Source organism: Dipodomys merriami, unplaced genomic scaffold (genome assembly GCF_024711535.1).
Source record: "Dipodomys merriami isolate MVZ:Mamm:240054 unplaced genomic scaffold, mDipMer1.0.p SCAF_128, whole genome shotgun sequence".
Taxonomy (NCBI): domain Eukaryota; kingdom Metazoa; phylum Chordata; class Mammalia; order Rodentia; family Heteromyidae; genus Dipodomys; species Dipodomys merriami.
In genome coordinates this window covers 3106791-3130422 of record NW_027202582.1, presented here as the reverse complement: position 1 = coordinate 3130422, position 23632 = coordinate 3106791, and the positions used below count along the sequence as shown (strand labels likewise).

At 42.6% G+C, this 23632-nt stretch overlaps 1 protein-coding gene and 1 non-coding gene across 2 annotated transcripts in view; one reads left to right on the top strand and one right to left on the bottom strand.

The window, feature by feature from the left end:
• LOC138824196 (type 2 DNA topoisomerase 6 subunit B-like) overlaps positions 1-23632 on the bottom strand; it is a 57068-nt gene that overhangs the window by 4313 nt on the left and 29123 nt on the right. Inside the window, exons 7-13 of the mRNA XM_070017852.1 lie at positions 23032-23103; positions 20473-20665; positions 18036-18186; positions 15324-15470; positions 9623-9744; positions 8409-8519; positions 4961-5059 (exon numbers count right to left, since the gene is read on the bottom strand). Coding sequence (XP_069873953.1) covers positions 4961-5059; positions 8409-8519; positions 9623-9744; positions 15324-15470; positions 18036-18186; positions 20473-20665; positions 23032-23103 — 895 coding nt within the window. The remainder of the gene's footprint in view (positions 1-4960; positions 5060-8408; positions 8520-9622; positions 9745-15323; positions 15471-18035; positions 18187-20472; positions 20666-23031; positions 23104-23632) is intronic.
• Trnaa-ugc (transfer RNA alanine (anticodon UGC)) lies at positions 16951-17014 on the top strand. Its single transcript has one exon. It is a non-coding gene; the product is annotated as a tRNA-Ala (tRNA).

Here is a 23632-nt window from a genome sequence, read left to right as displayed (position 1 = left end):
ATGAAAGAACCACGTTTTATAATTTCTATGAATTTTTGTGAAATTCTCTGCATTTCTATGAAGCATGAACAAGAAACAAACCCATAGAATGATGGAGTGTACATTAGTGGTTTCCAGGTCTTAGAGGGAGAAAGAAGCTGGGACTAATTGCAACCTCACAGCCACAGGGTTCTTGTCAGTACAATGGAGATGTTCTGGAATTTGGTAATGGCTGTACAACAGTGAATATCCTTAAGAACCCTGAGTTGCACACTTTAAAATGGTAAATCTTATCATTTAAGAAGTATGTCATAAAAAGATTTTCTAGCATATATTGTCTCCTTTTTGAAGTTGTCCTTAGAAAAGACTGTGCACGTGAGGTGTAGGGCTCTGAGCACTGACGGCAGTGCACGTCCCTCCTTTATTATTGGGGCCCCCAGAAGAGGCAGCCTGGCCTCCGATTTAGCTCTAGTCTGCACCTCCTAGGTAACAATGCTTTCCTTAGAAAACTATCTCCTTGCTATCTCCTTTTTATTCAGGGTCCTCACTCCTTCCAGACCTATTGTCTCTGTTCTAACACTCAAGATTCCCACTGCTGTACAACCATGCCATGAATATACAACACTATTAAATCCATACCCTATTTATTTCATTTCTTCATAAACTAATGACTATCGATGGTTTTGTTCTATATTACTCAAGAGAGTGATTCTACTTTTTCTCTAGATACAAAATCTGGGGGACAAGAGATTTAACTTAACCTTGATCTTGTAGTGTGCAGCTGGAGCCACTGGGTGGCACTCTTGTGCTGCTAACCATGATCACTTTGTGATGATTACCAGGAAGCAGCAATAGTGATGACTGAGTGAAGGACAGGGTCTACCAGATGCCTAGTTGCTCTTCTTCTCCAGTCTTCTATAATCATGATGTTATTTGGCTTTGGAGGCCAGAGATCTCAGTACAGATCAGCCTTTCCATTTATTATCTATGTGCTCAGGCAAACTACAAAATTTTGTAACCAGTTTCTTTATCTGTAAAATGGGAAAACACTATCCAAACTCCTATTTGTGGAGATCAAAGTGGAAATTTTGATACAATTTAGGGATTCAGGAAATGTTCCTTCTCCCCCTCCCCCCATGTCAAACCTATGACTATCAGTAAGACCTTGAGTTCACTAGCTATCTGTCAAGTTAATTGGGTTATGAATGGCCTGAGGGTATAAGCCTTCACAAAGAATAAAGAAAAGAGGTCAGATCATTTCTTTTGCAGAGCTCACTGGATTATCAGAATTGTAAGCAAAAGGGATTCACTAAAACCCTCCTGGACCTTACTCTCCCCTGCCCATATGCCCAGTTCTGTGAGGTGACACATGCCTTACCCAGAAGATGTGCATGGCTGTAGATGTGGATGCTTGGAGTGAATTGAACTGTCCAAGTGCTAATCCCTAGGACCTGGGAATGTGAGCTTATTTGGGAAAGGGTCTTTGTAGATAGGATTTGGGTTTAGATGTGGATCGTCTTTCATGCTGGGTTTAGAGATATCCTTATGAAAGCAAGGCAGAGAGAGACTTGATGAGGAAGGCTCAGTGGAGATGAAGTAGGGATGAGTTATACAAGCCACAGACAAGATCACCTCCCACCTGAAGCGGGAAGAGGCAGGAAGCATTCTTCCTCTAGAGCCTCTAGAGGAAATGCAGCCCTGTTCATAGCTTGATTTTGGACCTCTGGTCTCATTCAAGAGTAAATTCTATTGTTTTTAAGCCATTATGTTTAAGATACTATCTTATATCATCCTGGAAAACTAGTTACATGGATAGATATTATTTTGAGATATGGACAGGCTGGGAGGTGGCTCAGTGGTAGAGCACTTGCCTTGAATGCATGAGGCCCTGGGTTCCATTCCTCAGCATCACATAAGCAGAAAAAGCCAAAAGTGGTGCTGTGGCTCAAGAGGTAGAGCGCTAGCTTTGAGCTGAAGAGCTGAGAGACAATGCCCAGGCCCAGAGTTCAGGCCCACGACTGACCAAAAAGAAAAAAAAAGATGTGGACAGACAGCAGCCCCCCCAAATTAGCAGGAAATCAGTGGGATTATTCACAGAGGGTCAGCTGGGAGGAAAAGTAGCCAAGGGCTCCTAGAAGGTGCCTACTGCCATGACAAAAGTGTGCTGGGAGCATTTACATCACTGTTGCCTCAGGCCTTTCCAGAAAAGACCAGCCAACTTCATAGGTGTAGTTATTTGGGTGCCTGGACACCAAACTTCCCTATCCAATTAGTCAAGCAAAAGAAGGAGGGGGGAGATGTGGAGGACTTCCTAAAGGTCTTATTCTCAGAAACAGTGTATAATTTAAAAAAAAACTTTAGTAAGATTATATATATTAAACTGAATACATGCACATATATATACATACACAGTAAGTTCTGATAACATGTTCATTCATACATCCACGAACATATCCTTCATCTGTTTCCTGCTGCCCTCTAAAATCATTCACTATAACTTGGCCTGGTACTGTCCCTCAGCTCTTTACCTCAAGACTAGCACTCTACCACAGAGCCACTTCCAGTTTTTCAGGGTTCATTGGAATATCCTGCCTGGGCTGGCTCTGAATCGCCATCCTCAGATCTCAGCTTCCTGTGTAGCTAGGATTATAGGCATGAGCATCAGCGCTGGCTAGCTATTTTTCTAATAGAATCTTCCTTTCTTTCTCTTTCTTTTTTTCTTTCCTTTCTTCCTGTAGTACTAGGGATTGTACTCAGAGCCTTCTGCATACTAGGCAAGCACTCAACCCCTCTTATTTTGAGATAGGGTCTCACTAAAGTATCTATCTCACCTAAGAACTTTCAGTTTTTTGCTTTGGTCTCTCAAGTAGCTGAGATTACAGGAAATGAACAACCATATCTAGCGGCTGTCCAATGTCTTGAGAGCCATTTTTTTCAGGTATTATATCTGATTTTTTAAAATTTCTGGTGGGAGGGCAAAGCCACTCTTGTTATCCCATCTTAGCCAAAAGCAATAATAGTAATTTCACCTATGATCTCCTTCATTTACTCAACTTATATTTGAGTCCTAAAGTCAGCCTCACCAATGAGAGTAGAGGGAACAGAAGGGAGGCTTTAATTGGACTAGTATTACTAGCTACACCTGGAAACTGAAGATTGACAGAGTTTAGTTGCTATGATCTCCCTTCTCTTGTCTCAGAGGACTACAAGACAGGCTGAAATTCTTTGCTGTTTACCTCATAAAGGGTAAAGACCCACAACTTAGATCTCCAGTATCAAGAGGGAGCACTGGATTCTAACTACTAGATCACCAGGGAGCTTTCCTGTACCCAGAAAGGTGGACAGATAAAGGTATTTATGTGTACATTTGTGTGTGTGTGGATGTGTGTGTGCTGGTCATGAGGGCTTGAATTCAGGGAGGGTTTTTTTTTGGGGGGGGGGCGTTCAGTCATGGGGCTAGAACTTAGGGCCTGGGCACTGTCTGTGAGCACTTTTGCTCCAGGCTAGCACTCTACCACTTTGAGCCTCAGAGTTCCACTTCCAGTTTTCTGAGGGTTACTTGGAGATAAGAGTCTCCTTGGGGGCTGGGAAGTTGGCTCAGTGGTAGAGTGCTTGCCTCGCAAGCATGAGGCCCTGGGTTCGATTCCTCAGCACCACATAAGCAGAAAAAAGCCAGAAATGGTGCTGTGGCTCAGTGGTAGAGTACTAGCCTTGAGCTGAAGAGCTGAGGGACAGTGCCCAGAGTGCAGGCCCCACAACTGTCAAAAAAAAAAAAAAGAGTCTCCTTGGCATTCCTTCCCAGCTGGCTTAAAACTGTGATCCTCAGATCTCAGCCTCCTCAGTAGCTAGAATTACAGGCATGAGCCACCAGCTCCCAGCTCCAGAGCTTTTTGTTTTAACCCCGTCTCAAGGCTAGCATTCTACCACTTGAGCCACAGCTCTACTTCCAGCTTTTTGGTGGTTAATTAGAGATAAGAGTCTCACAGACATTTCTATCTGGGCTAGCTTTGAACCACAATCCTTAGATCTCAGCCTGAGTAGCTAGGATTACGGTTTAAGCCACCAGCACCCAGCAAGTTATATTTTTAACCAATAAAACTAAACATAAGAAACCTACAATAGGGGCTGGGAAGATGGCTCAGTGGTAGAGTGCTTGCCTTGCATGCATGAGGCCCTGGGTTCCATTCCTCAGCACCACATAAACAGAAAAAGCCGGAAGTGGCACTGTGGCTCAAATGGTAGAATACTATCCTTGGGCTAAAGAACTGCGAGACAAGGCCCAGGCCCAGAGTTCAAGCCCCACAACCGACAAAAAAAAAAAAAAAAAAAAAAACACCACAATATCATCACCATAACAGCAGCTGTGCACTTAGCAGATTATACACATTATCTTCAAACTTCACAATAGTAATTCTAGGTATTCCTATTTTACTGTTGAAGATAAAGGTTTAAAAATATCTTGTACCAGGGACATGGTATCTCATGCCTGTAATCCCAGCTACTCAGGATGTGGAGATAAGGAAGGTAACAGTTCAGGGCCAGCCCAGGCAAAAAGTTAGCAAGACCCCATCTCAAGCTGAACACAGTATTGCATTCCTGTAGTCCTGTCTACACAAGAGGCACAGATAAGGAAGATCACAGTCAAAGTCTCAGGCAAAAATAGGGGACTCTTTTATCTCCAAAAAGTTGGAAGTGGAGCTATGGCTTAGGTAGGTGGTAGAGTGTTAGTCTTGAGCAAAAAAATAAAAACTCAGGGACATCACCCAGGCCTTCAGTTCAAGCCCAGAACCAGCACAAACACACAATACACCCTTAGTCTAACTATATCTCAACTTAGGTATAACACTTTTCCCCATAGTTTTTCTAAATTACAGGCTTCTTTACTGATAGGTTAGTCTGAGATTGTACAATCTAAGCCATTTGTACCTTCTCACATATGAAAATGGAAGAGTCCCAATAAAGTACTGATTATTACACTTACCTGCTTCGTGTCACATGAGCAGTGGCGAAAAAATCGGTGCTGGGTGATACCATAAAATATTTTGTGTAGTTTGGTTCCAAGCTCCTGGCTGTCAGATGCCTAAAATATGTCAGAGATACACAGTGCTGAGTCCTGGTACTCACAGGAAGTTTAAATGTGGATAGGCTGAGGCAGACAGGACACTGACATCCCTCTCATTGGATACTCGATGTTATACAAGTAGTTATGGCTCCTATTTATCTTCCCTTTTCTTAACCCAGCAAGATCCTTCAGTCAAGGTCTTTGCTATCCTATGTCTGCTATAGTAGATAAATGTCCCAGAGATCCTTCTGTTCATGAAGGGATTATAGAAATGGTTCTTAGCTGGACGCCAGTGGTTCATGCCTGTCATCCTACCTACTGAGGAAGCTAAAATCTGAGGCCTGTGATTCAAAGCCAACGTAAGAGGCTGAGAAGGTGGCTCAGTGGTAGAGTGCTTGCCTTGTATGCATGAGGTCCCAGGTTCAATTCCTCAGCACTACATAAGTAGAAAAAGCCAGAAGTGGCACTGTGGTTCAAGTGGTAGAGGGCTAGCCTTGAGCTGAAGAGCTGAGTGACAGCGTCCAGGCCCAGAGTTCAGGCCCCCATGACTGACAAAAACAAAAAAAAACAAAGCCAGCCTAAGCAGGAAAGTCCATGAGACTTATCTCTCCAGTGAACTACCAAAAAGCCAGAAGTAGAGCTGTAGTTCAAGTGGTAGAGCACTAGCCTTGAGCAAAATGCTCAGGAACAGTGCCCAGGTTCTGAGGTCAAGCCCGAAGAAAACACACACACACACACACACACACACACACACACACACACACACACACACACACACACACACACACACACACACACACACACACACACACACACACACACACACACACACACACACACACACACACACACACACACACACACACACAGAGGTTCTGAGGTCAAGCCCGAAGAACACACACACACACAAACACGTTCTTCTGTAAGACAAATTCCAAAAGAGCAGATGCTCCATTGAACTACTGAGGTTCACAGGAAAGCTCTTCCTCAGACAAGCCTTTAGGGGAACAATACAGTCTGCACCCAGGGGAACATGGAAGCCTTGGATACTTTCAGATAGAATATGATATGTCCTAAAAGTAGGACAGAGTCATCACCTAAGTTCTATAGTCATCATCTAAGTTCAGTTCTATAAATTCTTGGGGGGGAGGGGGGGAGGGAGTCATGGAGCTTGAACTCTGGGCCTGGGCATTGTCCCTGTGTTCTTCAGCTCAAGGCTAGCACTCTACCACTTGAGTCACAGTGCCATTTAAGAAGTAAATGCTTCTTAAAATACTTAAGACACATACTCTGTAGAATCCCAGTAGAAGCAAATAATGTTTCTAAAAGTACTGTTCCTAAAAGTAATGCTTCTAAAAGACCGGTAGGAGCATGGCATTGAAACCATGGCATTTATAAACATCCCAATCTTACTAACCTGAAAGGCCTGGAGACATGTTTTTCTGAGTGCTGGTGGTTTATTGGAGATAAGAGTCTTTCCTGTCTGGGCTGGCTTTGAACCATGATCCTCAGATCTCAGCCTCCTGAGTAGCTAGGATTACAGATGGGAGCCACCAGCACCCAGCTAAATCTCAGCTTTTCTTTTCCTTTTTTTTTTTCTTTTTTTGTCGGTGAGCTACTCAGGAGGCTGAGAGCTGAGGATCATGATTCAAAGCCAGCCCAGGCAGTAAAGTCTGAGACTCGCCAATAAATCACCTGAAAACCAGAAGTGGCTCTGTGGTTCAAGTGGTAGAGCACTAGCCTTAATTAAGCTGAAGAGCTGAGGGACAGGGCCCAGACCCCAAGTTCAAGCCCCACGACCAACAAAAATAATAAAAAAATTCTCACAGGGAGGCTGGAAATGAGAGCTTAGGGACTGACGGAGCTGGTTTTGGTGAGGCCTCTCCAGGTCTGTGGACTGCTTATTTCTCCCTACATCCTGCCATAGCAGAAGGAGCAAGGGGCCCCATGGGGCCTCTTTTATTTTTTTAAATTTTGAATGTTTTGGGCTGGGAAGGTGGCTCAGTGGTAGAGCGCTTGCCTTGCATGCCTGAGGCCCTGGGTTCGATTCCTCAGCACCACATAAGCAAAAAGAAAAAACCCGGAAGTGGCGCTGTGGCTCAAGTGGTAGAGTGCTAGCCTTGAGCTGAAGAGCTGAAGGACAGCGCCCAGGCCCAGAGTTCAGGCACCACGACCGGACCAAAAAAAAAACACTTTTTTTTTTGAATGTTTTATTCACATGTATGTGTGCATGTATATACATGTGCATATATGTTTGTTTGTAGTTGTGTGGGGGTTCCAGGCTTGAATTCAGGGTCTTGTATCCTCTCTTAGCTTTTTCACTCATCACTTTTTCACTCTACCCCTTGAGATTCACCTCCATTTTGGTGAGATTCACCAGCATTTTGGTAGTTAATTGGAGGTAGAATCTGAAAGACTTTTTCTTCAGGCTAATTTTGAACCATCATCCTAGTTCCTCAGACTCTTTGAGTAGCTAGGATTACAGGTGTGAGCTATAAGTATTCAATTGGCAGTTTTATTATGAGCACTAATCTCAGGCTGGGAAGGCGGCTCAGTGGTAGAGCACTTGCCTTGCATGCATGAGGCCCTGAGTTTGATTCCTCAGCACCACATAAGCAGAAAAAGCCGGAAGTGGCACTGTGGCTCAAGTGGTAGAGCGCTAGCCTTGAGCTGAAGAGCTGAGGGACAGTGCCCAGGCCCAGCATTCCTGCCTCATGACCCAACCACAAAAAAAAAAAAAAAAAAAAACAAGAGTCCTAATCTCATTAATGAAGATGGAGCCTAAGATCATTATCTTGAGGGTTACAATTTCAACATATAAACCTTGGGGAGATACAAACATTTAGATAGTCGCATACATTTTGCCCTCACCCAATGAGTGTTTATAATTTTTTCCACCAATTTGTCCACAAGGCTCAGAAAAATTACATGCAGGCACAAGTCCACACAGCAAGTGAATTAGTCAAGATTTGAACCCTTGCCCCAATCCAAAACTCCTTCTATTATCCTACACCATCACAATAGTTATAGATGCTTAGTTATTTCAGTGTATTCTGTCACCATGAAGTAGCAGAGCAGTCTTCAACAAAGAATTTGGAATTACAGACCTAATCCTAGCTCTTTCTTAACTAGCTACGTGACCTAAAGGAACTACAAATCTTAACTTTTCACACTTAAAAAATATTATACATACTATTATTCATTCAGTAAATGCTTCTTAAAATACTTAAGACACATACTCTGTAGGATCCCAGTAGAAGTAAATAATGTTTCTAAAAGTACTGTTCCTAAAAGTAATGCTTCTAAAAGACAGGTAGGAGCATGGCATTGAAACCATGGCATTTATAAACATCCCAATCTTACTAACCTGAAAGGCCTGGAGACATGTTTTTCTGAAGCTGTTGCTGGTGCTTCCAGTCACCACACTCATGATGGAATTCACAGCCACCGAGAGTGAGGCCTGCAGTTTCTGATAAGCCTAGGGAACAGATCTGCCAGCTCAGAGAATCCCCAAGAGGACAAAGGCTTCAGCCATAGTGGGACATTAACAGTCCTTCCCTCCCACCAAATCTTACTGCTATCTTTCTGTTATGATCCTTAGGGATTAAAGTAAACTTTTAAAAATGCTCCCTCTTGGCCAGCTACAATCTTAGCTACTCAGGAAGCTGAAATCTGAGAATCTTGGTTTGAAGCCAGTCTGGGAAGAGAAGTCCATGAAACTCTTATCGCTACTTAACCACCAGAAAACAGTGGTTGCAGTGACTCCAAGTGGTAGAGCATTAGCCTTGAGGGAAAAAGCTGAAGGACTGCACCAGGCAGGAAAGTCTGAGTTGAAGCCCCTTGACTGACAAAAAAAAAAAATCTCTTCTTCCACAGCAATGACTTATTGACACAGCAACTCAGAAAAAAAAGTAAGATAATGAACAACAAATAGTTATATTTTTTAAAATTTCTGTGAAAGGAGGGGAAGTATATGAAGAAATATGTTACCAAAAAAGATGAGATAGAGGAACTCAGAAAGTTGGCTAGAAGAGAACTTAGTATTATAAAGAATTAGGGGGACTGGGAAGGTGGCTCAGTGGTAGAGCACTTACCTTGCATGCATGAAACCCTGGGTTCAATTCCTCAGCACCACATAAGCAGAAAAGGAAGTGGCGCTGGAAGTGGCACTGTGGCTCACGTGGTAGAGTGCTAGCCCTGAGCTGAAGAACAGCGCCCAGGCCCAGAACTCAGGCCCCACCACCAACAAAACAAAACAAAAAAAGAGGAAAATGGAGGAAGAAGGAAAGGCTTAGTGAAGCAGCAGCTCCAGAGGATGTGTAGGACAAGGCAACATAAAGGTAAGGAAGAATGTAGTATTAGTCATTTTTCTATATTTCTGTTCCTGTTTGCTCAAACTCACCTCACAGGAGGTAAGACTAAGTGAAAGCCTGAGCTCCTAGATGAGGGGTTACATCATTACCCCAGGTAGCAGAAGAGGATCAGAAGGGGCACTAAGGGAAGAAGTCTTAAGCCCTATGGCAATGTATATTCCTTTATTCTTAGAAGGTAGGAGAGAGGAAGTTGTGAAATTTGTATTACCTGGGAAGCAAGATGATGCTGCTCCAAGACTTGATCCACAGTGAACTGGATGGAATCTTGTACTACACTGTGGCTCTCCATGAGAATAGCATTGAGATGAGCTGCGAGCAGAGTGTGGACTCCTAAAAGGACACAGCGTATTGGTAACCATGAGTAAGGATAACTGCAAGATTGCTGTTCATATCCTCTGAGTCGGGGCTAAGATTGGGGAAGGTGCCTCTAGAAAGAATCACTTCTATCTAACCACTAATAATTCTGCTTTTAGACATGCCTTTTCATTTCCCAATTGCCAATGAGAAAAAGCTCAGGAAAATTAAAATGAAGAATTATACTTTTTGAGAAAATAAATGAGGGATCCTGCATAATTCATGCTATCAACAATGATAAGAGTGAACCCCTAAAGGAGAGGCGGAGAGAAGGGAAGCCGCCTGGACAACATATCTAATCCCCTCCATTCTAGCTGGGAATCACTGTTGAGGTGGGCCATTATTATCAGTAGTATGTTATTTCTTTCAGATGTGCTGTGGTTAAAAAAAAGGCTAAAGGGCTGGGAAGGCGGCTCAGTGGTAGAGTGCTTGCCTTGCAAGCATGAGGCCCTGGGTTCGATTCCTCAGCACCACATAAACAGAAAAAGCTGGAAGTAGTGCTGTGGCTCCAGTGGTAGAGCGCTAGCCTTGAGCTGAAGAGCTGAGGGACAGCGCCAAGACCCAGAGTTCAGGCCCCATGACCGGCAAAAAAAAAGGCTAAACCAGATGCTGATATTCACATCTATATATAATCCTAGCTGTTAAGAAGGCTGAGATCTGGGCTGGGAAGGTGGCTCAGTGGTAGAGCGCTTGCCTTGCATGCATGAGGCCCTGGGTTCGATTCCTCAGCACCACATAAGCTGAAAAAAAAAAGCCGGAAGTGGCACTGTGGCTCAAGTGGTAGAGCATTATCCTTGAGCTGAAGAGCTGAGGGACAGTGCCCAGGCCTAGAGTTCAGGCCCTCTACAGGACCCCCCCCCAAAAAAAAAAATACACAAGAAGGCTGAGATCTGAGGATTGTAGTTCAAAGCTAGTCTGGGCAGGAAAGTCTGTGAAACTCTTATCTCCAGTTAACCACTAAAAAAGCTGGAAGTGGAGCTGTGGTTCAAGTGGTAGAGCGCTAGCCTTGAGTAAAAAAGAAAAGAGCTCAAAAATAATGCCCAGGCTCTGAGTTCTAGCCCTAGGACTAGCATAAAAAAAGGGGGGGGGGAGAAGCCATGATGAAGCAATCTGAGGTTGGCTGGCTTTTCTTAGGACTTGATTAGAAATATTAGTTCAAGGCTTACACCTGTAATCCTAGATATTCAGAAGGCTGAGATCTGAGGATCACAGTTTGAAGCCAGCTTGGGCAGGAAAGTCAAAGCCAGAAGTGGAGCTGTGGCTTAAGTGGTAGAGAAACTAAAGGACAACAACCAAGCTCTGAGTTCAAACCCCAGGACAGGAACATAACAAGAATGAACAAAAGAAAGAAAAGAAGGAAGAAGGAAGGAAAACAGGCCTACAAAGAGCACATTTCCCAACAAAGTACCATGAGGATTTCTGGTAGAAAAAGTTGGTTATATGTGGATTTAAAAGAAGTCTGGAATGCTGGGTGCTGGTGGTATATACCTGTAATCCTAGCTACTCACAAGGCTAAGATCTGAGGATCGTGGTTTAAAGCCAGCCCGGGCAAGAAAATCCATGAAACTCTTTATCTCCAATTCACCAACAGAAAACTGGAAGTGGCTCTGTGGCTTGAATTGAAGAGCTCAGGGACAGTGCCCAGGCCCACAACTGACCAAAAATAAAAATCTGGAATTAGATGTAGGAGAACATAGACTTAAAGTCAGTTCAACAACCAACCAGTGACAAGGTCATGTCACCTGTCGTCTCTCTTTAAGACAGAAAATGGCTATATCCTACTTGCTCTCTCAGATATGTTGAATAAATAAATTGAGATAATGTAAATGAATTATTTTGAATATATATTCAAATAACTGCTGTTGCTATGATGATATAGCATATGGGTTACTATTTTCTACAGTTTGGCCCTAGAAAAGCCTCAAGAAATCAGATCCCTTTTAAGAACAAACATTTAATTAAAAAGTCAAGGTTCATTCCTAAAACTGCTTTTGACATTGTAGCAAACTGGTAATGAGTTAATCATAGAAGAGTTACCATGACAAGGTGGGAAGAAGGCCAATTAAATATTTTTTTAAAGACAAGTGGAATCAGACTGTAATTTTGCACAATCTGTTTGCTAAAGAAAGGGACACAGGAGAAAGCTTTCAAGGACCTAAGAAAAGATGAAAGGAGACAAGTAAAATAATCTCCATCTACTTTCCTTCACTGTTTATCTTCTTCAGAGGCTAGTTGTAAACTACCAGATATGTAAGATTTTAAAAGAAACTTGCTAGGTTTACTATTCAGTGATAGATTTCTTTTTAATCCCAAACTGAATACAAATACTGAGATGCTGCAGGCTTTCAGAATTACATTGAACACTGATGTAAACGTTATCATAATACTACAAGAATGACATTTCTGGGTTCTTAAGGTATGTTCAATAGAACTCAAAACACATCAGGCTTATATTATCTTACCATAATCCTCTGGCAGAAGCTAAAAAAAAATGTCAGAGAATAGCAGATCTTAAGCCTCAAGGGGATCTTTAGTGCTGGAAGGGCCTCTGATATCACCAAACTTAACAATCTCATGTTAAAGACATAAAAAGAAAGCCTCAGATGATTTCCGTGACTTGCTTTCTGAATATCACTGAGGAAGCTGATATTGGAGTTAAAATTAAATCAGTCTTCTCAGTTCTTTCCTGAAATTCTCTGTGTGTACAGATCAGACAACAAATCCAGGAATCCTCATGAGAGCCCACTTTGTTAGATTTCAATAGTCTAGATTTCATTCCCATTTCCCAGCTCTTAACCAGTGGAACAGAAGCACCAAAGAATACCATCTTCTCAAAAACAATTTCAATCCTGAGCCTCTTAGAAGAGCACCGCTTCTCTTCCAAGGGTGTATATAATGGGAAAAAGATACTCTCTCTCCAGAAAGCAGGGAGAATCTCATAGCTGATAATAACAAGTAACTGGCCTGATCACTTTTCAGCCTTTTAGCCAGGATCAAATATACAGATTATTGGCCAGCAACAGTGTTTCTGATCTGGGGTAAAGTGGTCTTGTTGCTCCCATGATGCAGAGTAGACAGTGCCACATGGAAAAAACAGTAGAATACTTGGAGGGCAAGCCCTGTGGAAAGAACACTGGCTCACATAAAAGGAATACTAAAAGGGAGACTTTTTCAACCCTTCCTCAAACACAATAAGCTCTACTTATAACTGTCCTCTAATTTGAGGGGTATCTTGATAAACACTTCATTAAAGTCTTATTAAACTTGCATCACATGATTTATTACACTAAGATGGATGACATAACTCTTACTTCCAAACCTTACTATATTTGAGAATTATCTGAGAATCTTGTTGAAAATGCAAATTATTGAGCCACATTAGATTTTTACATTATAGCAAATAACAGCCCAGGTAGTTGCATGTTTTCAAAGGATCTAGATCATTTTGATGATATGATTCACAAGCCACAAACTGTTGCTTTGCTTCTAACAGAACCTTTCTGATAACAAGTTAACATGTGTGATAGATAAATGCCAAAGCCTTGCTACTTGTGTTCCTAGACAAGATCAGGCTACTTTTCTTTTTCTTTTTTCTTTTTTTTTTTTTTTTACAGGCGTGAGCCACGGGCGCCTGGCTTTAGAATCCACTCCTTTGTATACCATACTTTAGTCTGTATGTATGTATGTATGTGTATACATATGTATATGGAAAAGCCATACTTTTTTTTTTTTTTGGTCGGTTGTGGGGCTTGAACTCTGGACTTGGGCACTGTCCCTCAGCTCTTCAGCTCAAGGCAAGAGCTCTACCACTTGAGCCACAGCACCACTTCGGTTTTCTAATGATTTATTGGAGATAAGAGTCTCACGGATTTTCCTTGCCCAGGCTGGCTTTGAACCGTGATCCTCAGATCTCAGCCTCCTGAGTAGCTAAGATTACAGGCGTGAGCCATCGGTGCCTGGCAGCCATACTTTTTTTGTTTGTTTTTTGTTTTGGTTGGTGGTGGGGCTTGAACTCTGGGCTTGGGCACTATCCCTCAGCTCTTCAACTCAAGGTGAGCTTGAGCCACAGCGCCAATTCCAGTTTTCTAGTGGTTTATTGGAGATAAGAGTCTCACAGACTTTCCTGCCCACCAGCCCCCAGCTCAGGCTACTTTTCTTGATCCCACCTATAAGGGTGGCAGGGTAATGAAAAGTTCTCAAGCCTAGCTGCACATTAGAATCATCTCAAAATCTTTACATACTGCAAGAGGTTATAGCTCAATAGCAGAGTTCATGCTTAGCAATGCACAAGGCCCTGGGTTTTAACTCTCAACACACCACACACACACACAAAACCCAACAATAACAACAACAAAAAAACCTACAGAGACCCAAACCCCATTTCAGTCCAGGGAAATCAGGTTTGGGCCTTGTGTGGGTGTGGTACTGGGGTTTAAAAACTTATAGCTGGGTACCAGTGGTTCATGCCTGTAATCCTAGCTATTCAGGAGGCTGAGATATGAAGATCACAGTTCACAGCCAACCCAGGCAAGAAAATCCATGAGACTCTTATCTCCAATAAAACACTAGAAAACTGGAATTGAAGCTGTGGCTCAAGAGATAGAGCGCTAGCCTTGAGCTGAAAAGCTAGAACTTGGTAGGCAAGTGCTCTACCACTGAGCCATGTTTCTAGCCCTGTTTTCTGCTGATATTTTTGAGAATTTTTATTTTATTATTAAGTAGTTGTACAAAGAGGTTATAATTCCCTAAGTCAGGTTAGAAGTTCAATGCTTCTTGATCAATGCCATCCCTTCCATCATTCTCTCCCTCCCTTTTTCTGCTGGCCATTTTTAACATAGAGTCTCACTTCCTGCCCAGGTGTGTGCCTGGACCCCAATCTGACTACTTTAGGCTTCCTATAGTTGCAGCTTCCCTTCATTGAGAGGGAGTCTTGTAGACTTTCCTTCCTGGACTGGCCTCAAAACCTAATTCTCTCATTCTTAGTCTCCCAAGTAGCTAGAATTATAGGCATGAGCCACTGGTGCCCAGGTAGGTTTGGGCATTTTAAAAAAGTTCCCTAGGGGGCTGGGAAGGTGGCTCAGTGGTAGAGCGCTTGCCTTGCATGCATTAGGCCCTGGGTTCGATTCCTCAGCACCACATAAGCAAAAAGAAAAAAGCCGGAAGTGGCGCTGTGGCTCAAGTGGTAGAGCGCTAGCCTTGAGCTGAAGAGCTGAGGGACAGCGCCCAGGCCCAGAGTTCAGGCCCCACGACCGGACCCAAAAAAAAAAAAAAAAAAAGTTCCCTAGGTAATTTACTGTGCAACTAAGGTTGAAAGTCACTGATCTAAGGTAATACATATACTCCCTGGGAAGCACTCTGGGAATGTCCACTGGGTTCTGGGAATGCTATCATTTAAGTAAAGCATCAACATACAGATCTATTCCATATGGCATACAATTTGCCTAATTTTTAAGTAAGGTATTTCACTGGAAAACCTTTCTTGACATAAACACATTGCCCTTTCCTTGTTCTTTTAGTATGTGGCATACCCGAACAGATGCCCCACTCATACCTACCCCAGATTTCCTTTTGCTGGACTGTTAATCCACTGTAGAAATCCACAAAGAGGAAAAGCAGAAGAGTTGGTCCCTGAGGGTCTGCCTTCTGAGACTGATTCCCCACACTGGACTCAACCCGATAACTCACATCTGGAAGTACCAAATCTAGAGAACAAGAGGTAACACAAATTTCTAAGGTATGGTGACTATAGAACATATTTTCTGAGCAGAGGGATCTCAGCATAGGAAATCCATAATCTAAACTGAAACATTCAGCTGGGTATGGTAATACACTTGTAGCCCCAGTACTGGGGAGTCGTGTAGCAAAAGTACTGAGAACTAGAGACCAACCTAGGATATACAATGATGCATTGTCTTAAGAAAACAAAAATAATTTTGGTGCTGATGACTGACACCTACTCAGGAGGCTGAGATCTAAGGATTGTGGTTCAAAGCCAGCCCAGGCAGGAAAGTCTGTGAAACTCTTACCTCCAATTAACCACCAGAAAACCAGAAGTGGGGCTGTGGCTCAAAGTGGTAGAGTGCTAGCCTTGATGAGCAAAAGAGCTCAGGGACAGTGCCCAGATCCAGGGTTCAAGCCCCACAACTGACATGAACAAACAAATAAATCAAAACATCCTGTTCTACTCCTGAATTTGCTTCTCTATCCACATGACGGAAACAAATAATAGTAACACACATGAAGAACATAAAAAATGATAATAAAATAAACCAAAAATACTACATATATTTATTTCCTGCACAATTTTTGAAATCAGGCAGAACTAGAATTAGGCAAAAATCAAATTTAAGTGGAGTAATGATGTGAACAGCTAACTTATAATAACAAGCAACTTGGAAGTGGCACTGTTGGCTCAAGTGGAGTAGTACTTGCCTTGAGCTGAAGAGCTCAGGGACAGTGCCCAGGCCCAGAGTTCAAACCCCACGACCAAAAAAAAAAAAAAAAGCAACTTGTACAATATGTCAGGTATCCCATTAAATTATTTGCAAATTCTACTATTTTACTGTTTAGATTTCACCACATTCCTGGGTACACCTATCTTTATTGCCTTTTTACAGATAAGAAAAGAGGTATACACAGGCTAAATAATTTGCCCAATATGAATAAGTCGTAAAACTGAGATACAGACTTTGCCAGACTGACTCCAGATGTGCTCTTAGTTCCAAAATTGTATGATATATATTTTTAAATAACAGTTATGGTGACTTTCTATCAGACTGGTCCTTTAGAAGCTGTCCATACAGCGAAGTATCGGATTCCTCTATGTTGATCCTTGTTCTGTCCCATAGAGAAATGAAGAAGGAAGATGAGGAAACATGTTCTACATTATTTACTTCCAAAGTCAATTCAGCAAGTGTAGACATTGTAAATTGGGAGAAAAAATAAAGGAAACCAATAGTCTTGAATATAAAAATGAACAAAACAGATACAAAGACCCCTAGAAACTCACTTGGGTCATTCTTCTATTCAAGATTTCAATGGCATGGCATTAAGATCAAATACTGTTTCCTTGCAAAACTACTTACATGCAGAGACACTATCTGAGGCTACCTCCTCTCCTCCCATCCTTTGGAATAACTATATACTCAAGAAAAAAGAACTGGTCTTTGGAGGGGCTGAGAAGGTGGCTCAGTGGTAGAGTGCTTGCCTTGCATGCATGAGGTCCTGGGTTCAATTCCCAGCACCACATAAGCAGAAAAAAAAAAAAAAAGCTGTGGCTCAAGTGCTAGAGTACTAGCCTTGAGCTGAAGAGCTGAGGGACAGCGACCAGGCCCCGAGTTCAGGCTCCATGACCGGATCCCCCCCCCCCAAAAAAAAGAACTGGTCTCTGGAGGCTGACTTCCTAGGTGAAAATTCTGTCATTCTCTAGAGATACTGCTGTATCCCAGAAAGTTTCAACCCTCACATACCAGTCACAATCCTAGAACACCTATTCCCTTCTGCTCATCTTCCTTAGTCCCAAATGACTGGGCCCAAATTCCTCTGGATTTAGCTATCAACAGTCATGCTCAGAACTGTAAGCTTTGTAGATACTAGCCATAGTTGCATAGTCCTAGCTCCCAGTTTTATCTGAGTTCCATCAGTAGCCATCTGACTTTTAAAAAGATGTTGTTAGGCCCTACATGAATTTTATGTGGCATTTATATGATTTCATCTTTTCCAAGTAATTTTATGTATGCTTCCTCATCTCATTTAGAAGCATTTTTCTTCCTCAGTTGTTCAGGGGAGAAGCATACATAAAGCTGCAAAGCCCAAACCGGTAGGCTCTGATTGGGTTTTTTCCTTTTTTTGTGGGGGGGGGGGGGAGGGGCAGTTGTGGAGCCTGAACTCTGGGCCTGGGCACTGTCCCTCAGCTCTTCAGCTCAAGGCTAGCACTCTACCACTTGAGCCACTGCACCACTTCCGGCAGAAAAAACTTTTTGCTTATGTGGTGCTGGGAATTGAACCCAGGGCTTTATGCATGCAAGGCAAGCACTCTACCACTGAGCCACCTTCCTAGCCCCTGGGTTTTTCTTGTATTGTACATTTATCTAATTTCAGTGGCCTCTTGAGCTTGGACGGATCCCTAATCCCAAGCTCCAACCAAGCCATAAGATCACTGGGTCCTACCTATTTAAACTTGCACCTGTGGTTATAAGTCCTTCATTTTAATAATACTCATCAGGTTTCTTCATCTCTTACCAAAAAAAAAAAAAAGAGCAATATACCTGTGTCCAAATTGAGATCCACACTGGGCACCATGTATAACTGGTATTTCTTCCAGTCAATGAAGTAAGAGGTGTCTTTGAAGACAGCGATGCTTAGCTGCTCTCGATTTGGCAATATCAGAGGCAGACCTGAAGGTCCATATAGGAATATGTATTGTTGCTAAAGAAAACTGCCAAAATTTTAGCTTCTTATGACCGTGTATTCACTTGTATAAAATAAACAGTGACTCATGCCAGGCACCAGTGATTCATGACTATAAGCCTAGCCACTCAGGAGGCTGAGATCTAAGGATTAAGGTTTGAAGTCAGCTCAGGCAGACAAATCCATGAGACTCTTATTTCTAATTAATCATCAAAAAGCCGGAAGTTGAGGCATGGCTTAAATGGCAGTGTCAGATATGAACCCAGAGAGAGAGGCTCAGAGCTCAAGCCCCAGTACCAGTACCTATACACAAAAAATGAAAGATATATTTCAGCATTCTGGTATTCATTTTGTTAAACTGTCAATTAATTGTTCAAAGGACTTACACCATTAGAATCCACTCCTTTTTTTTTTTTTTTTTTTTGGTCGATCATGGGGCTTGAACTCTGGGCCTGGGTGCTATCCCTCAGCTCTTCAGCTCAAGGCTAGCACTCTACCTCTTGAGCCACAGCACACACCACTTCCAGTTTTCAGGTGGTTTTTGGAGATAAGAGTCTCACAGTCAGGGGCTGGGAAGGTGGCTCTACAGTGGCTCAGTGGTAGAGTGCTTGCCTTGCATGCATGAGGCCCTGGGTTCGGTTCCTCAGTACCACATAAGCAAAAAGAAAAAAGCCGGAAGTGGCGCTGTGGCTCACGTGGTAGAGTGGTAGCCTTGAGCTGAAGAGCTGAGGGACAGCGCCCAGGCCCTGAGTTCAGGCCCCATGACCGGACCCCCCCCCCCAAAAAAAAAGAAGAGTCTCACAGTCTTTTCTGCCTGGGCTGGCTTTGAACCTTGATCCTCGGATCTTAGCCTCCTGAGTAACTAGGATTACAAGCGTGAGCCTCCAATGACTGGCTCCTACCTCACTTTTTTTTTGTCAGTTGTGGGGCTTGAACTCTGGGCCTGGGCACTGTCCCTGCGCTCTTTAGCTCAAGCCTAGCACTCTGCTGCTTGAGCCACAGAGCCACTTCTGGCTTTTTCTGCTTATGCGGTGCTGACGAATCGAACCCAGGGCCTCAGGCATGCAAGGCAAGCACTCTACCACTGAGCCACCTTCCCCTACCTCACCTTTAATTCAGGCACTTTTCTAGTTTTTATCCCAGTTCACTTACTTTTGCATGTGTATGTGTTCCAGTCCTGGGTCTTTAACTCAGAGTCTGGGCACTGTCCCTGAGCCTTTTTGCTCAAGGCTAGTGCTCCACCTTCCAGCCTTTTTTGGTAGCCGCATGAAGATAGAGTTTTAAGGAATTTCTTGCCATGGCTGGCTTCAAACTCTGACCCTCAGAACTCAACCTCCTGAGTAGTTAAGTTTACAGGTGTGAGCCACTGATGATTGGCTCATTTACTTTTTACATAGTAATTACTAACTTTTCTCTCTTATCCATCTGTATAATAGTGCAAGATATTCCTGCTAAAGCAGCCAGTGGCTTCTTGTTATACAGAGAACAAAGACTGTACCCTTAAGTATGGCCCTCACTATATTCATCTTCAACTACTTTAAAAAAAAAGTCAGGCGGGAAAGTGGCTCAGTGGTAGAGTGCTTGCCTTGCATGCCTGAAGCCCTGGGTTCAATTCTCCAGCACCACAAAAGCAGAAAAACCCAGAAGTGGCACTGAGGCTCAAATGGTAGAGCACTAGCCTTGAGCTAAAGAGCTGAGGGATAGCACCCAGGCCAAGTTCAGGCCCCACGACTAACAAGAACAAAATCATGCTATATATTTCAGACTGGCCTTCAATTTTGCCAATGCCTCCCAGGTACATCTCTCCTTGCACGATCCATTCCATTCTTTTGGCCATACTGATTTATATGAACAACATGTGAGATATGTATCACATTTTATATAATTTTAGCTCCCTCATAAATGTATGAATTTTATGAAATTTAGCTTTCACATTGGACTATGTACATTCATACAAATTAATACATTCTTCTAGATAAAGAATTCATATGTAAGCTGGGCGCTGGTGGCTCACGCCTGTAATCCTAGCTACTCAGGAGGCTGAGATCTGAGGATCGCGGTTCAAAGCCAGCCCGGGCAGGAGAGACTGTGAGACTCCTATCTCCAATAAACCACCAGAAAACCAGAAGTGGCGCTGTAGCTCAAGTGGTAGAGCGCTCGCCTTGAGCTGAAGAGCTGAAGGACAGCACCCAGGCCCAGAGTTCAAGCCCCATGACCAACAAAAAAAAAAAAAGAAAAAAGAATTCATATGTAAAGCTTTCCTAAACTGGATGAAACTTGTCATCAGAAGGATATGGAAACTGAAGAAATCCTGTTCAACTGACTGGAAAAGACCTTTGGACTGGGGCACAGAGCAGCAGCTGGAGTCAGTATCAGTTCTCCCATGTCCACACCAACCACCCCATCAGGGATGAACAGTGTCACTGGATGTCCTAGCACAGGGTGGATTCTGCTGCAGTGGGGTTCAGTTGTTCCACATTTTTGTCTTCTGTTAAAAAAAAGACAAGACAATTTAACATTTTCCCCTCTTAAGAAATTACTTAATAAGAGTGTTGTTTTTCTTGTAACTATTCAAACATATACATAACCATATAAGCCACTATAGCTGTTTCTCTGGCTTAACTAACTTGTATTTCACTTAGAGAATCACAGCAATGGACAGAGAAGAAAACTGGTATTTCATAGCTCTAGCTTTTGCTATCTCTAATGGTGTTTTCTCATTCCTAAAAGTGATTTTCCTCTACTAAACTACTTTAAGGTTCAGAAGTTTCTAAGATCATTCAAAGATCAGCATTCTGCAATGGGAGTTATGAGTCACAAATGACCTAACTGGCCCCCTGGTCCTTAAAACTCTGCTCTCACTTGCCTTCTTTTACATGGCTCTGAGGTTATTGTTTGATGAGAGCACTAAAAAGAAACATTCCCTCCAAGAAAGAATCTAGAGGGGGTGGAAAGATGGCTCAGTGGTAGAGTTCTTGTCTTGCATTCATGAGGCCCTGGGTTCTATTCCTCAGCACCACATAATCAGAAAAATCAGGAAGTGGCACTATGGCTCAAGTGGTAGAACGCTAGTCTCGAGCTGAAGAGCTGAGGGACAGTGCCCAGGCCCAGAGTTCAAGCCCCATGACCAACAAGGAAGGAAGGAAAGAAAAAAAAAAACTAAATAGATTACCCAAGGAAACATGCTAACAAACATTGATTCATAGGCTTAAATTCTTGTCAGTAAAGCTGTGGTAGTGAGCTGTTTACCTGTAAAGACTGGATTACACTACATGATTTTGTTTTTTTTGTTGGTGTGTGTGTGTGTGTGTGTGTGTGTGTGTGTGTGTGTGTGTATGTGTGTGTGTGTGTGTGTGTGTGTGTGTGTGTGTGTGTGTGTGTGTGTGTGTGTGTGTGTGTGTGTGTGTGTTGGTCTGTCCTGGGGCTTGAACTCCGCCTGGGTGCTATCCTGAGCTCTTTTGCTCAAAGCTAGCATTTTACCACATTGAGCCACAGAGCCACTTCCAAATATTTTGTTTTGAACAGAATTTTCCCTAGATAACTTGGTTGACCTTGAGCTCTAAATCCTCCTGCCTAAGCCTCCTGAGTGCTAGGATTATAGGCATATAGTACTATGTCCATACTACAGGATTTTGAAAGAAAGATGTGGGTTAGGATTTTGTTACCATTTACTAATGAATAAAGAACTTTGCCAAGGGAAGAGGTAGTCTCAAGAGTAAAAAGAGTGGGCTGAGGGATGTGATAGAGCATTTGTTTAGCATGCCCAAGCCCTCAGCTCAATACCCAACACTTCAAGGAAACCAAGAGGAGTTGGAGACATAGCTCAGATAGTAGAGTGCCAGCCAGTGAGCCAAAGCATCAGATCCTGAGTTCTAGTCTTGGTCTCAGGGAAAAAAGATAAAGAAACAATTAGTTGGACTTTAGGATACAGTACACCTTTCCTGGATGCAAAAGTGAAGTTGGATATAGTAGCTAGATGGAAAAAGAAGGCAGGAACTCCATCTGTTTAGATAACTTATCATTTCCTCCATGGACTTAGAATATTGTTTTTAGAATATTAAGGAAGTGGAAGTGAGGAAAGGGATAAGTTTCAAACCAATGCAGAAGGCTGATACGTGAAAGACAATATACAACAAATTCCTTTATAATCATAATATCTCCCTATCCACAAAGTCAAGTCCTCTCATGTTTAAATAGAATTAGAATTTTTGGAGTTTGTTTCATTTTATTCATTGAAGAACATAAAGCCTGGAAAAAAAAAGATTAGGGACATCCTCAGGTCAATTACAATATTCAGGGAACCAGAAGTAATAAATTTTCAACAGAAATGATGTAAAAGCTTTACTTCTACTTTTCTTTTAGAGAGGCTTAAATCTCTTAGAAATGGTAAAGGTAGGGCTGAGTGTGGTGGAACATGTCTGTAAGTCTAACTACTGCAGAAGGCAGAAATCAGGAGGATCATAGTCTGAGCTCAGCCCCATACAAAAAACAGGAAACCTATTCCCAAATCAAGTAAGCAAAAAGATCTGGAGGTATGTATTGCAAGTGGTAGAATGGCTTCCCGGCAAGTGTGAGGCCCTAAGTTACAATAATCTTCCCCCAAAAGAAAGAAATGACAAAAAAAAAATTGGGCATGATACAGCATATCTGTAGCCCCAGCTATTACAGCCCCTGTTTCTTGGAAAGCTGAAGCAGGAATATAGCTTGAGGCCAAGACTTTGACACTAGCCTAGACAACATAATGAGACTGTTTCAAAAAAGAAAAGAAATTCAAGGGAAACCAATTCTAACTGCTACCCATACTCTTAACAGGAGAACACAACATCAAAAGGACAGCAATGCTTTTGCTTTCACCTCACATAATGCTGACTGTTTACGACAAGAGCAATTCCTTTCCACAGGTTCAAAATTGGTTCATTCTCCAGCCTGCAAAACAAAAGAAAGCTAAGCCATCTCTCCCATCAAGGTCTGCTTGATACAAAACTTGGCCTATGATTTCTACCACCAAGGAGCTTACCATGAATCAGTAACCCAATAACTAAAAGGAAAATGGCATTATTTTGAAGTTTACCAGTTCTAATAAAAGTGAAAGACATGAAAAGGTTTAGATAAATCCACTCATTAAAAGAATTTGAAAATGTGAGGATTTCATAAGATTAGTTTTGTTTTTTGTTTTTGGATCCGGTCGTGGAGCCTGAACTCTGGGCCTGGGCGCTGTCCCTCAGCTCTTCAGCTCAAGGCTAGCACTCTACCACTTGAGCCACAGTGCCACTTCCAGCTTTTTTTTCTTTTTTTGCTTATGTGGTGCTGAGGAATCGAACCCAGGGCCTCAGGCATGCAAGGCAAGCACTCTACCACTGAGCCACCTTCCCAGCCCCCATAAGATTAGTTTTACAGTGACTTTGAGTCAAGAAGTCAAACTGAAGCCGAGCACTGGTGGCTCACACCTGTAATC